The sequence below is a fragment of the Anopheles stephensi genome, chromosome 2 (genome assembly GCF_013141755.1).
Source record: "Anopheles stephensi strain Indian chromosome 2, UCI_ANSTEP_V1.0, whole genome shotgun sequence".
Classification (NCBI taxonomy): Eukaryota; Metazoa; Arthropoda; class Insecta; order Diptera; family Culicidae; genus Anopheles; species Anopheles stephensi.
Window position 1 is genome coordinate 67,540,942 of NC_050202.1, and position 15,852 is coordinate 67,556,793.

The 15,852-nt window shown below is 45.3% G+C and overlaps 1 protein-coding gene and 1 long non-coding RNA gene across 2 annotated transcripts; one reads left to right on the top strand and one right to left on the bottom strand.

Annotated features, from left to right (window-relative positions):
- Nucleotides 1–75: 75 nt before the first annotated feature.
- Nucleotides 76–3,898, bottom strand: LOC118504421 (protein FAM91A1). The gene is made up of 13 exons (XM_036038857.1): nucleotides 3,632–3,898; nucleotides 3,431–3,515; nucleotides 3,229–3,369; nucleotides 2,853–3,106; nucleotides 2,523–2,783; nucleotides 1,588–2,452; nucleotides 1,320–1,526; nucleotides 1,142–1,255; nucleotides 829–1,077; nucleotides 729–766; nucleotides 561–664; nucleotides 430–499; nucleotides 76–351 (listed from the first exon to the last, which is right to left on the bottom strand). Exons 1-13 carry the CDS (start codon nucleotides 3,716–3,718, stop codon nucleotides 241–243), a joined length of 2,586 nt encoding a protein of 861 aa, XP_035894750.1. The 5' UTR covers nucleotides 3,719–3,898; the 3' UTR covers nucleotides 76–240.
- An 8,156-nt stretch (nucleotides 3,899–12,054) lies between these two features.
- LOC118504425 lies at nucleotides 12,055–14,428 on the top strand. Its single transcript, XR_004905299.1, has 3 exons — nucleotides 12,055–12,223; nucleotides 12,314–13,226; nucleotides 13,830–14,428. It is a non-coding gene; the product is annotated as an uncharacterized LOC118504425 (long non-coding RNA).
- Nucleotides 14,429–15,852: the final 1,424 nt, after the last annotated feature.

Consider the following 15,852-nt stretch of genomic DNA (forward strand, 5'->3'; position numbering starts at 1 on the left):
GCCAAGCAGTTCTTTCAAAAATTCGGCAATGAGACTAATAAACTGTTCTAGCTTTAAGGATGTAAAAATAATTCCTTCGGTTCTGTGAGTCGATTATATCGATCTATATTTGTAATTTCAAAAACTAAGCATTGATAAAAAATACACTGGAATATGGTTTTTGCTGGGATCAGGAAGGATTCGATCGAACGGTTGCGATTTTGCGACGGGGAACCGGTGAGCTAACTCCTACGGACTGTCTCATTTACCGTCCCAACTTTGCACTTTTCCATTTTCGTAGGCAAGATTGATGCGCAGCTTTGGCACGTACTTTCCCGCCTTAATTAGCTCCATATTTTCGTCTTCAAAAAACTGTTGGATGGAGAAGCAGAGAGCGGATATTAGTATCGCATGTCTCGTAAACGGATCGTCGGAAGAAACTGCACTTACCAAGCACTGGGAAATAAATTTAAGGTATTTCCGTTCCATCTGTTGATTTACCTCCTTCAACATTGATATGCTGAAAAAGAAGAATGCATGATGAGGCCAGTTTACAAACATTCACATAATGCCAAACTTACTTATCGTCAATGCACAAGCGTTGCAGAACGTATTGGCAAATTTTTGTATTGCAATCAACGTCAAACAGCGGAATACCAAAGTTGATGTCCAGTATAGTCCAATCCTGAATAGGTAAAAAATATTATAAACATTTCCAGTTTAGGCAAAAAAGAATGCCCACTACGTACCTCTGCTGCATTTTGTAGCGAATTTTTCCTCGAGATTTCTGCGGAAAGTTATAATCATCAAATAAGGACAGTTTGCTCTAAGCTTCGCAGAATAACCTACCTGTATCTGAGTCCGATTCAGCAGTTTGCAGTACGGCCAGCTTATCGTTGACTTCTTCCACAACACCATTCACTTCCTCGGCAGTGGACGCATCATCCACGGCAACATTATCCTCCTCCGTAACCGTTGCTTTCGTCGATGGTGGCGTTACTGTAGGTTTAGTGCTGGATTCTTCTGCTTTTGTAGCATTTTTCTGCTTCTTTTCTCCCGTTCGTTTAAGTACTACGGCTGGGTTATAATTGTCGCAACCTGGAATACAATTGATCTATCAGTTTAAAACTATCATCACATGCCATCGCTAAGCAGTACCTACCAAGATCAGGAACGCCGGTGTTGATGAACGTAACGTAACCGAACGTTTGTTCCATGTTCACAACTTGCGACAACCCGTTCCAGGCTGCATGTTGTCCCCAACGATTGTCTTCATCTGATTTGTAAAGGAATTTAATAAAATTAAATCTCACGCATGACTATTAAAATTATCTATTTACCGTTTATGTCGAACGGGAAAGGCTCGTAGTGAACTTTTGCCGGCTCGTTGATTCCATAACCCTGAATAAGCAAACACTCGTTCTTAAGGTGCTCGTTCAGTGTATAAAACTTTTCCGAGTTTAGCACATACGAATCGGTATTGACGATCGTGATTAAAAGCTTCCCATAACCGAGAAACATTCGAGGCAAGGATTTCAAAACGGTACCTAAAAAGAATGAAACATACAATTAAAACATCGATCCTTCAGTTCACAACACCGATCGTACCTTTCTTTAAAAACAAAGACGGCGGACCGTATCCACCCATGTGGTAGTAAAAGAGCTTCGACCAAATGTGCGAGTCGGCTGAGCTTTGGTAAAATTGGCCGAAAAATGGAATGGTAAACTGACTAGACAGCGAGCCCGATAGTGGGGCCGCCGATATAAGGTACTTGTACTTGCGCTCCAGCAATCGATTCCGCGTTTGAACGTCAAGTCCCTCGATGCTCTCGAGACGCAGCAGGTCTAGCTCAATCTTTAGCGATCCTTTCAGCGCAACAATTGTTGAACGAAGCAGCACAGCGTGATTAAAGTACCGGCTGACCTCTCCCTCCGATTCCGCATCCAGCATCGATACCTTCTCGAGCTCTTCCAGCAAATCGGCCATTCCCTCGTCACACAGTTTGCCCACCTCGAACAAGGTGATGGCGTGCGTTTTTAGGCCGGGCGATAGGTTGCCCATCATAAGGAAGGCCGTTAGCGTAGAATCGAACAGAAACCCGACACGTTTTGCCGACCGGAAGCTACCGCCAGCTTCCGGTGTAGTTTTCTCCTTGGAAAATGAGGGCCCATTAGCATCCGGTGCCGGTGTCGTTGGTGACGTTGGACTGGACGGGTCGGAAGGAGGGAAGAATGGTACCGACGTTATGCTACCATCGGGTGATGGTTTCACCTCCAGCGGTACTTCCGAAAGCAACAGTGCGTGATAGTTGTATGCGGCCGAATCTTCACCACCGTCAGCTTGCGGTTTGAGCCAACTTTCGTCCAGCTTGAACTCCGAAAAGGCATTCTTAATTTTGGCAAATCCCAATCGACAGAAGAGCGATGTAGCTTGCTTCACCGTGTCCATGTGTACTTGTAGAATTTGTGAAAGCTAAAAGAATGGGACGCAAGACAAAGCATTAGTAGCAGCTCCTTAAAGGAACAGCGGTTATTATACGTACCTCCGAAATGGTGCACTGCTCGTCCGTCGTAACGAACACATTGTAGAGCAAATTTTCAAAGTAATCCCCAGCGACACGATTCATTACAAAGTTTCGCAACGGTGGGATGTTTATTCGATCGTCACTGCTGATCGGCACGTCAAGGTAGATCAATCCCTTCCGGTACAGCTTCTGTACCGTTTCTAGGTTCAGTGTACCGGCCGTCTGTGGACCACAGTCTATCAACTGATCGATCGTGTTGATCTCTTCAATGCTAAGGTTCTAAAAGCAATGGGAGGAACCACGTCTGAGCATATGTGATCAAATTCACCGTCAATGGAAATTATTTACCTCCACGTCTTTTTCCAGTATGTGGCCAATCTCAACAATCCACCACGGATGCATCGTTATGGTACGGGGAAATTTTGGCAGGAAGTGGAACGGATTCTTCTTAAAGAATGAACGCGGTGAGCTGGATTTGAGGTCGCTCGAGATGGACAGGTACTCGTTCCGACCGATGCCCAGCACCCGCAGACAGTCGGCAGCGGTAAAGTTGGGCAGTGCGTCATAATTTTTATCGTGTGTCTGGAGAAATGCAATCATGTCTGCAAAAAATAGCAACCTTAGCTTATATCGGAATTGAAAATGCATACCCAATTCGGCACCAGTGTTCCGCCACGCTGAACCAATTGAGCCCGTATCGCTTAAGTGGGTGTGAAGTATATACCTGTATAGTAGTTGAATGGTGTTACGCGCAATCCCTTCGTGATAACGTCGGCCAGATGATAAGGGAATATGTGGAGCGCTCGTATGTTTACCTCCACCAACCGTTCGTAATACTTTTTCTCATTTTTCGTCACACTGTACACTGCAAAATGATCGGAAAGTGTAAACGGATTGAACCACTACCAACCCCCCGTTACGCTTACCGATATTTCCACGAAATCGTAGCTGATTGAGCAAACTGTACTCCACAATTTGTTTACGATAATCGGCCTCATCGTTGTTTAGAGCCTATACGAAAAGAAAAAGATTCCAAACGCACACATGTGATAAACCCCCCAAACACAGCAAACACACCCACCCCCAAGAGGGGGAACCGTGAGCCACATAATCCGCGTACACTTTACCTTACGCACGTCCGAGGTTAAATCCTTCCAGGCAATATTGCGTCGAATGCATTCCTCCACCTTGTTGGACACAAACCCGGACCCCATTCCGTTCCTTGGACAGTTGGGCGGTTCGCGTTGCTGCTGGAATGCTGGGAAAATAAAGCGAAGGAATGTTTGCGGGACTGGACGAATGCAAATGCAAACCCCGTGCACGGAATTGTGTTGTTTTGAACGAGCGATAGAAACTTTTGTGACGTGTTATGTTCCGTGTGACAGTTGCCCAGCAAACCAAAACAGCTGGAGCACGATTTGAAGGGCCAAGGAAATTTATCAACAGACGCCAAAAGCAGTGTTTAGAAATTTTTAAAAAGATTTTTATAAAAATAAAAACAACATTAGTCCGTAACGCACCAGGTTGAACCTTAACAAACTAAATTGTATAAATTGAATGTCTGATTGAATGAATTGAAAACCCAGAATACCAATCCCGCTGTGAGGAGCTTCCAAATGTCAAAAGCTCCAACGAAAGCTCTTGGCTGGAGCTCGTAGCGATTATGGAGTGGAATCAAAAGTTACCGAACGAATACCACGAACGAGAAAATGTTTCGCAATAAAAGTAGCAATTTCGCAATTGACCAAAATTTTGTCATTTTGGAATAAAAAACATTCTCTTGTTTACATTACTTCAACTCGAAAAAAAATGTAAATTTTTGACACACACACACACACACACCACCTCATCCCAACATAGAATCATTGCAAAAGCAGTCATCGCTGGTAAGGGATTGATTAACTATACGTGCACCACTCCCGCGGCCGCACTTGAACAGCCTTGGTTCGAAAAAGGAAAACACCAAACAGCACCAGCACCAGGCGCACACGGTGTGAAAACAACCAAAACAGAAGGTCTACGTGACGGAGGGGAGCGCGCGTCCAAAGCGGCGACAAACGGCGGTCGTAGCATAGCGCAACATAGCCCAGCATTAATCCGAATTCAACGCTGCTGGCTGCGGAAAAAGGTCGACCAATGGCGACACGGTGTGGAACCTTCAAGCAGTAAAAGCGAGACACACAACACGAACCGGAATCAAGAAGCTGCGGTAATCGAGACAGCCTCAGCGGGGCCGTTCCGTGCGCAAGAGCAGGACGCAAAAGCGCGAGTTATTAGTGGTGTTTTGTTTTGATCCACACGCACGGTATGGTTGGGGCTGATAGGGGAGGGGTGAGATACTGGGTATGGGGTGCTGGGCAACAACGAATAAAAAAAAACGACAACAACCACCGCAACGTGGTGCTGATGATTGCAATCGCGGCCGAAACGATGACACTTTCTTTCGTAACACAGTTTCCACCCGAAAAAGAGCCGCTTTGACCGTGGCGTTTTTTGGCTGGTTGGTTTCGCCCAAGCACACCTCCAGCGGCCATTGACTTTTAGATGACCCGCGGATTGCTAGCGGGAGGTGATGGGGAGGGAGGGAGTTCGGTTTCTGTGTGTCACCTTATTTTTTTTCTGCGTGTGCCTTCTTTCTTCCGCCACTCCGCATGTACTCGACGCCGCGTATACGCCGTTGCAATCGTGCGTTACGCGCGCATAACAAACGAAAAACGAAACTCCAAACTCTACTTCTCCAACACTCGTCCGAATGGTGTTGGTTTTACCTTTTGTGTGACATGTTCACCATACTGCCTGCTCACGGACTGCACACAGACCACACTCATGGCAAGCGCTCGATGCGATTCTGGTGCATCGCTGCTTCGTACACATTATCACGTGCGCCGAGAAACGATCGTTTTTTTGCGTCCTTTTTTGTTAGCTTCATTGGCACCTACCCCCATGTGCTCCGCCAGTTCCCTGGGGTCGAGTAGTCCGAGATTGACAAGTCGTGCAGCTGATCCCTGAGTAAGTGTAACCGCTGCCAGCAAGTGATAAGCATCGGTGCATGATTTATCAGCGAAAATCACTCCAGTCCGTCTCAACAACAAGCACAACCGCAGCGTGTATCTCCGTTTATTTCGTGTTTTTTTGCAAAGGCTAAGCAATTCGCTTCAGCAGCGCTTTTATAGCACCCCATGGTCATAAAATAATATACCCGTGGCCCGGGCCAGGATGACCACTATATGCGGAAACCCCGAAAGCAGAACTCTACATCCATTCCCGGAACGCTAGCAAAGATCTCTCCGCGGGCAATTAGCCGGCTCAAGGATCGACGATCCACCGCTTTTACAACCTTAACCCATGAGGTTTCACGATGATGGCGCAGTGGACGGTGCCTGTCTAATTTGCACACCGATTCTCCACAACCGTTCGCTACCATCGGTCCGAACACCGAATCGAACCGAGAGCCGTAATCGATGTGCATCGCGGTGCATCCAGTACCCGGCCCAGCTTACGACCGTGAAACCGTCAAGTTCTTTCTCTCGCGTTTTATGTGTGCATGTGCATCGAAATAGGAACCTTCACGCTGTGGCCTAAGCAGAACATCAAAATGAAATTTTATGACGCGATCTACAGCAACTACAAAAAGAGCCATTTATCAAAAAAAAAAAAAAATACCTAAACCTCTCCACTCTGTAACTCATCTCGACCCCGAACTCTTCATCGCTCGGGAAATGGATATACTGGAGCCACACGGCGGTGAGTTTGCATAAAATATGTGATTTTTATTTGAAACACAGTTTTACTACCGGCCCGGACGGCTACATTTTTACGGCCACTACTCTCCGGCTGCTAAGCAAAGTACGGTCTGTGTGGTACCTTCTTTCAGGATTGGATGGTACAATGGTCGACCGAAGTCTTGGCGATTCGTTCTATGAAACCGGCTTCATACGAAAAAAAAAACGGTTCTGACGCTTGTGAGGTGGCACAGATGACCTCTTTTAAATACCACCCGGTACCAGATTTTCATACCCCTAGTGAAGGGTGGAAATGATTGGTTTTTGCTCCATAAAATGCACCATGACTGAGTGCATTTGTGCAGCTTTCCAGCATGTTCGGCTGGTTTTGTGCGGGGGTAGAGATCATCCATGCACGCCGATTGCCCTTAGTGAGGAGGATCAAACGAGTTCAATAACTGCTGACGCTGGACTGTCATAAAAATTTAACTTTACACACCATTGTAAGTTGTTTTAGCAAGTCGTTTTGATGGAGTTTTGAGTTAGAACATCTATAGTTTTCATTTTACAATCATGTATTTTGTTTTACCCTTTGTGGCTTCCTTAACTTAGCTTGCGTTTACCTGCATAGTCAATTCGGCCCTACGGATGAACAGTCTCTATGGGATTTTATGCCTGACTCTTCGTCTCCATGTTTGAAATCACGTGCGGCTTTAACAATAAAAAAATATTTTACTTTTGTAAACTTCTTTAAATATCTTATAAAATCGAGCCCACCTCTTCGTAACATACAATCCAGTTCTAGATTACTACCTCTGAAGGACTTTCTGTCAAAATCCCAATGCCTAAACACAAATGACTCAATTTTTGAAGGATTGCATTTACTAAACCGAGCTTCCTAAGAGCGCCAAGATTGAGTTTTAAATTTAGACTTTTTTAGACTTAGACTTAGATTTAGACTTACCAGAAGTTTAAAGTCAATGGATAATGGTTTAACGCCGTACTGGACACGCACATCAGAATGCATTTCTACCAACGATGACTTAAATATTACTGGATCGAATGCTAATCTGTTCCAACATTCCACAAAATTTACTCTATTACTACTTTAGACATCCAACGATTATTATTGCTCATGATTGGACAATTATTACTCACGAACCTAAATTTATTCCTTTACGTCTCAGATGACTAATAAGCGATGATTTCATAGTGTTTTCTTCTTCTTGTTGAAATCCTTTCCCATCTTAGCTTGGCTTGTCCTAATGGTTGGCTCATTCGAGAGTTGCAAGAACAACCCACGCCCGAATCTTCTTTACGGTTTATTGGGAGCATAATCCAGTGAATATTGCAACTACTAGTAAGTCCTGCGTAAACTATACCCCGACCATATTATCGAGTCGCAAAGTATTTTCAATTGTTCAATTACACCTAGTCCCATGCTCCTTAAAACCAACCCAACACAAAGGCTAGTTACCAGGACCGGCAACTTTAAAACACCAAACTATTAATGGCTTCCCCGTTTTGACAACAGTTCCTCCTTGCGACTTTCCACAGCCTAGGATGGAAGAGATCGCCATCCAAACAACAGCTTTACTACTTAAGGCTTTGCGCTACACCTCTCGTCGGGTAGACTATGTGACTACGTTTAATGAACTGAATTAATTTCTTCGCCCGTACCCGCACATCCAACAATCCCACCCCTCCAACGAAAGTTTGCCGGTTGCGGGTTGTTTTTGCTATCGCGATGATTTTTCACCTTTTCCCCGGCGGACCATGCCTCGATGCCCGACGAGATGCCCCCTTTCGCCCACACGTTGTTTACCTTTAGGCCCTGTTTGCTATTCCTTTCACTCGTCCCGCACCTTTCATGCTCTCATTAATACTCCCTCCCCTTTCCTCTTCTTCCTCTGGGTGGGTCGTCTTTCAGGCGCGTTCCTGTCGCGCGGTTCTTGCACGGACTTCCGTGGCGCACGTAACGCGCCCTTCGATGGGATGGTAATTAATCATGCGAAAAGTTTTGCTCGCAAGTGCTGGCTATCGCGCCTCAATTTATACCTTCCAGCGGGTTAACGGCGCAGGAAGGACAGTCTCCGGTCCTACCGTTGTGGCCACCTACCAACCCGGATCGCGTAACAAAGCACTGCACCCGGGGTTTAGAAAATGATGTTCTTACCCTTGAAAACTACCACCCTCCCAACTGCCCCACCGACTGAGTCAACTTGCCCCTCAAAAACCCTCAGCCTAGAACGCTAGTTGCGTGAGCCAACTGCATGTGTGTGTGTCTCCAGTGGGTCGCCACTGACCCAATTCTTCCGTTCTGCTTTCCCACGGTGTTTCCAGTGCGAAGAAGACGAAAATCAAACCAATGTTGTTTCCCGCACCAGGACCACACGCAAAGTTCTACGCCAGTAGCGTTCCGCACGGTTTTTTTTTTTTTTTTTTTTTTTGGGTGCGTACTGGCATCCTTCCTGGCAGCCTCCTGAGCCCAAGCCCGTTCAACATCGCACCACTTGTCCACAACAGTTTCCAGGCGTTTTGTTTTCGTTCTTTTTCTTCCGTTCCACCACGGCCACGGTCGGCTTCGGTGAACTGTGAAGAGTTTTCCTTTTCAGCTTTCAGCAGGCCCCCCTTTTTCTGGGTTGCTTATTTTGGAGCGAGTAGATTTTTTTTTGTCGTTGGTTTGCTTCTGTGTGGTTCGAGAAAAGCCATTACCACGGCTTGGTGGGAGGTAGCACCCGGCAACAGTTTAAAGCAATTTTAAAACTTCGTTTCAAGGCGAAGGAAATTGCAAACAGCGTTTTTGCCAGCGTTGGGTGTTGTTGGGTTCTACTTCTTACCCATTGGTGTATGCATTCGAGTGCAACATTCGATACGAAATGTATGATTAGAGTGTGAGTGCTGTGTTGCTGTTTTAAATCGAATGGAATGTATAAATCTTTTTGTTAGTTGCCAAAAAACACCAGAGTGTCTATATTTGTGTGGAGAAAGCATATTTATAACCACTGCAACCTACCACCATCCAATCAATCTAAATCTTTCTTCACCCACGGGCCGGCGTCTTGGGGACGTCGGGCGATGGAATTATTTTCGCCCCGCTATGCCAACGTGAAAACAACTCCACAACCATTAAAGAGCAATTTCGAACCCGCGAACTAAGCCGCGAGTGGCCAATCCGCACGAAAACAGATGGTGACCATAGCGCGGAGTCATTACATCGCCATGTCCGTCCATTCGGGTCCCCACCCGGGTTGACGCTCCACCAGCGTCATGTAACGAGCGATACCTTTCGGTGCACCGTTGTGTCATAGCGAACGATTTTCCTCCGTGTCCTGGTCGCGTGTGGTGTTTGGCTTCTGGTAAGAGAAGAAAAAAACACACACGCACACAATAACGCACGTTCAAGGGTTTGCACGATGGCGACGATGGGACAGCCGCTTGGCTACACGTGCTAATTCTTAGTTTGCTTTCGGGATGGTACTAAAATAACGCTGAATCCAATTTCTGGGTCGCTTGTTGTTTATACTTTACGAGCTGGTAAGTTGCTTTTGTTTCTACAAAGGGGGGAGGGGGGGCGGGGGGAGTATAATGTTGATCGGAGAAGACTTTTGGGAGTGGCGGGACTTGCTGACACAGAGAAGAATAGATGTTTTCCGTTATGAGTATGGACGGGTATCTAATGCAAAACGAGAGCGCGATCGTACTGGATCCGGTTGCACGTGGTGTTCCTATATCTGGTATGTTCTTAATAAACCCTTTTTTTGTTGACTTTTATGGTACAGGAAAGCAGCAATTTAGCCAGGGTGTTGCACAAAAAGCTGAAGCTAAACAAATATCCTTAGATGTCTAAGAAAAAAATGTTTGAAATCGTTTCACCAACATTAAAATGCAATCAAACAGATCTTTCCTTGGACTTGGAATTCTGATGCAATACTCATCCACACTCAATTCACATTTTGAGTGTCATTATACGGGGCACCCCAAGGTTTTTTGCCTTTCGTATAGTTTTTTAGAGGAGTCCTTGTCCTTGTTTTTCGTTCCGAGTCCTTGCGGTTTCTCAAATGTCGTTCTTTTCGTCCCGCGCGATTTTCAACTTTTTCCCATATAGTTTTGATTGCGTAGTATTTTTTGACACTCCTCATGTCATTTTAGGAAAGAATGTCAAAAAAAAAGTTATGTAGAAAGAAAAGAGCAAATTCTTTTTCTCGTAGATCGTAGATCCAAAATTTACTTGCCCAGTCATATTGCACTGGCTTTAACATTCCAGAATAAATGCACACCAAGTTGTGATATTATTGATCCTAAGCTAATCATGTTTGCTAATCACAATTCAGCACCTCAAGCTTCTTAGCTATAGAGAAACTCTTCTTCTTCTACATCTACAGCTCTACATCCTGGAGATGTCTTGGCCTACCAGTAATGGCTTGCTTAACTTGATAAAACGCTAGAGTCATTCTTAGATACGGGGAGACGGTCCGGACGGGATTTGATACCCGTTTCTGTCGTAAGTATCTTCTCTTCTTCTTCTTTTTCCTTGGCACGACAACCTCGAAAGGTCAGGGCCTGCCATTGGCTTTCTGTGACTCGATTTTTCCCGGAGCTGGGTAGTCAGCCCTGCGTGCGTGGAGGCGGTCTAGATGGGATTTGAGCCCCAGTCCTACCGTGTGAAGACCGGCGCCCCAATCTTCTCTAAATAGTTGCAAATATCGGACATATTTGTTTTGTCTGGGTGTAGCTTTAAATAGCTACGAAAAGATTCCCTATCACGTATGGTAACGCTTTGTTCACTTACCCTGTACAATATAACATTAACTACTGCTACTAATACATACTCTCTATGTACACTTTCTTTCATGAATGAAAACTGAGCTCATTTTTAACTGCATTCCTGCATTGACTTGCTGACACAGAGAAGAATAGATGTTTTCCGTTATGAGTATGGACGGGTATCTAATGCAAAACGAGAGCGCGATCGTACTGGATCCGGTTGCACGTGGTGTTCCTATATCTGGTATGTTCTTAATAAACCCTTTTTTTGTTGACTTTTATGGTACAGGAAAGCAGCAATTTAGCCAGGGTGTTGCACAAAAAGCTGAAGCTAAACAAACATCCTTAGATGTCTAAGAAAAAAATGTTTGAAATCGTTTCACCAACATTAGAATGCAATCAAACAGATCTTTCCTTGGACTTGGAATTCTGATGCAATACTCATCCACACTCAATCCACATTTTGAGTGTCATTATACGGGGCACCCCAAGGTTTTTTGCCTTTCGTATAGTTTTTTAGAGGAGTCCTTGTCCTTGTTTTTCGTTCCGAGTCCTTGCGGTTTCTCAAATGTCGTTCTTTTCGTCCCGCGCGATTTTCAACTTTTTCCCATATAGTTTTGATTGCGTTTCCCATATAGATTTGATACCCGTTTCTGTCGTAAGTATCTTCTCTTCTTCTTCTTTTTCCTTGGCACGACAACCTCGAAAGGTCAGGGCCTGCCATTGGCTTTCTGTGACTCGATTTTTCCCGGAGCTGGGTAGTCAGCCCTGCGTGCGTGGAGGCGGTCTAGATGGGATTTGAGCCCCAGTCCTACCGTGTGAAGACCGGCGCCCCAATCTTCTCTAAATAGTTGCAAATATCGGACATATTTGTTTTGTCTGGGTGTAGCTTTAAATAGCTACGAAAAGATTCCCTATCACGTATGGTAACGCTTTGTTCACTTACCCTGTACAATATAACATTAACTACTGCTACTAATACATACTCTCTATGTACACTTTCTTTCATGAATGAAAACTGAGCTCATTTTTAACTGCATTCCAAGCGAAAGAGCAATGTCCATCTTATCAGTGCAAGTAGATTGCTGTGTTCGCTGATCATCACGACATACCGTCGCAGCGTCGATCTCCTACAACCCATCGGTTGATGCTGTGTGTCTGCACGAATTGGTTCATGAGATTGTTTTCATTTCAAGCTAGTTTATGATGCACATTTTTCTACCATTCATTGTAAGTTTGCTGTGTTGTTTAAAAAGCTTTATTTGCTCGATTATTATCTCCTACTTTTTTCCTATCGCCCACATCTGCATACGTCGGCAGTGTTTGGACACCTGCCGTGGAGGGTCCCGTGGTTGAAATGTGCCCTATTGCGGGGCTGTGATTAGGGCGAGTAAGTGAAGCGGTGCGTTGGTTGGGTTTTATCACCTGATAACGCCCAACCGTTTATCACCCTAGCGGCAGCGGAGATGGGGTGACACTTTCGGACATTTTTTAGCTTAAAAATAGTAATGATGTAAAATCAAGTATGTTTATGCTTGTTTCCGGCGATAAATGGGTGCAATTTACTACGAATTTTGTTCATGGTTTAGAAATGAATAAAACAAACTAACAAACCCATCCCATCGGAACGATTTAATGACATTTCTCCTCCGTACGGCCCGCAGCAGCACGGTCCGGTCCGGTAGCGGCTACGCAATGGGGGTAAACTGTCGTTGTTTTGCAAGGTTGCCTTGCCTTGTTTGCCAGTAGTAGCACCCCGGTCTACTACTAGCTCACAGCTCACACCTCTGGCCCACTCGCAGCGAGCATTGCATTGGAAGGGGGAATATATCGTTTGACGTTTAATTTCAGTGTGCGCAGTGTGCCCCAGTGTGTGCGGGAACGACGACGTGCGCGGTCGAACGTGAGGCTGCGACGTCATAGGCGGGCCTACCCACCCCGATCTCTCGTGCCGGTTCGCTCCAACAAGAACGATGGGGCTAAGAATCGCACGGTCAACACCATCAACACCATATTGGTGCGCCGTTGGTCAGTTATGTGGGGAGGGGGTTGGTTATTTTGGGTTGAGAGCGGACCGAAGGGGTGCGGTGCTCGGTATGGGGCGTTGTGTAGTAAATCTCGTAGCATCATCGAAATATGGTGTGAAGAATGAGACGATGAAGAGTGTGGCCGCTACCATTGCTCCATTAGGGGATGAAAAAGAAATTGTAAAGGAGAACGCAGGGAAAAGATGGTAAGAAAAGCCCCGAAAACAAGATGTACAGTAGGTTCATTTTTTTGGATACATAAGAGCATTGTAAGTCGATGAACGATCAAAAATTATTTTAAAAAAATATAAAGGAGTCAACGCGTCAAATATCAATCTGATAATAGTGTTAAACGACACAAAAGAAGTTTTTTTTCTAAACCATAAATCTTCCTAGTAGCAAAATCTGTTACTCACTTTAAACAAACTCATGAAACATATGAACAAATACAACCCACACACACACACACACACGCACACATCGGACCAAACACAACCCCCCAAAACAAGAAATCAAAAAAAGCAAAAGTTTAAACACAGGTTTGGGACAGGCTTCTTTGCTTAGTTTTCTACCTTTTCCGATGCTGGCTCTTTTTCCCGATCACCGGTTCAGCGTTTCGTGTTCTGCGGCCGTACCGTTTTGTTGTATCGTGATTTGTTTTGCTATCCACCTTAAGGGGATGTGGACCATGCTCCAATTTTTCTTTCACTTCTACTGCTGCATTTTAGACTGATGTTTTGTCCTTCTTTTTGTTTTCTTTACACAATTTATCGTTTTTTCTTCTGCCTCCTGTTTTTCTTCCTCTCTAGTGGCATTGACGGATGGAGCATTTTCTTCTCCCTTTGCTATTAGTTAAGCAAGCGGTAATGCTAAATTTGGCAATTTGCGCATGAATGGGCATTACACGCCATCCGAAGTTGCACGCCAAAGAAATGGAAAGGAGTCGGTACGGACCAGATCTAGCTAGAATTACCCTAAACGGTACACGGTACGGCACAGTACAGTGATTGCAGTACGAATGGTGTTGGGCGCAAGTTCGATGAAGATGGGGGCGTGATCGATTCAACTGTTGGCATCACTTATTCTGTTATGTCGTCGATTGTTTTGAGCATGAAGATGTTGTTTTTTTTAATGATTCCTGGAACTAATTTCTTGACTTGTGCAACAGCTTTTCTGCGTAAAAATAAAGTAAAATAAAACGAAAACAATCAATACTGTCCACGGTGCGAGCACTGTAGACTGATAGTTGGTTGAGTAGGCACAAAACGAGAAGAAAAAAAAACCCAAGGACTACCATAGCCTAGGCACCGGCACAGCACCGTCTCGTGTTTATGCTTCCCCCCCAATACGTTCGACTGCTGCCGTCCGTCTCTGTATGGATGGGCATGGGGTCGTAGTTTGTTTATGTACAGACCACCACAGCTACGCCCGAGAAGCGTCCCGCCTGGAGAGAGACAACCCCTCTACTGGCCAGAGCTGGTATGGAGCGTTACAGAAGATATTTTATGTTTGTTTTGTTTAGCGTTCTACACAGCTTCACATTTCGTGTTCGCTCGTCGGAATTTCACATGTTCGGAAGCAATTTCCATGTGCGTTTGATTGGAACATGCCGAGGCAATGGACGTCTTTATCGAACGACGCTTAACTTTATAGCCGTGGCGTACGTTCGTACGTAAAATGTGCGTCGGAAAGCTTCATTAAACATTAGCCGGGGTGGTATTTCCGACCGATTACGCAGCAGGAACTTTTGCGTATTTATTACGCTACTTTAAAGTTCTGCTCCTAGCAAACGATTCTCAGCTGAAATGAGATGATAAGCAATTAAGAAACTGGTGACTATAGGAGACAAACGGTACGAGGTTCTGGTAACTAAGGAAGTGAAAGAGCCGCTTGGGGCGGATGATTTCCAAACAACGAAAATGACATCCCCACTCGATTGGCATAACAAAGCAAGCGATTGCAGCGCATCGCAACACAACCGAACGGTGGAGTCAGCAAGCCTGGGGTGTGGAGTTTGGTGACTATTGTTTCGCTTTTCTGTCGTCTGTACTGTGTGTCACATTCCAGGCCGGGCTGGCAAAGAACATCGCGGCACGTCACCAGAAGACGCCCCACTGCTAGAACTAAGGGCTGTCACCCCAAAACCTGTCCGCGATTGATGTCGATACGGTGTATGTACGTTCAAAAGCTTGACTTGAAGCAAGCGTGCCCCACAACGGCATAGATGCACCGTTGCGAACCCCCACAGGCCCATCCACCAAAACTGGCCCCGTTCCCCAGGCGCAACACAATCGGAAATCGTTTAGCTCGTTTGACAATTACCTTTTTTTTTGCGCCCTTATTGCTCTCTGATTGAACTCCGCGTGTGTTTCATCAGGGCGATCGAACCTCAAGGACGAACCCTCGGGCATGGGTCTGTGGGGGACACAGTATGTGTGTGTGCTGCAGCGGCCCATGAAGAAACGGAGGAACGCAATTAAGTGCAAGCGAAAGGCTATAAGAGAGCTTAGGGCACGAAATGGAAGCTTTTTAATAAACGAAGCGAGATTCATTTTCAATTCACTTCCAATATTTGATGATCTAATAAAATACGTAATGGGGCGGTCCTGTTGTCTATATACTGTAACCTAATGGGTCGGCCTTTACACGGCGGGGCTGGATATCGCATCCCATCTAGACCTCCCCACGTACGTAGAACTGACTATCCAACTGCTTAGTATAATCTAGACAAGGAAGCTTAGCAGGCTGACCTGTTGAGGTTGTGGAGTAAAAAAACGTACACGAACAGACTTTCAGTTATTAAAACTTTGTTTTCTGGTGTGGAACTGCTAA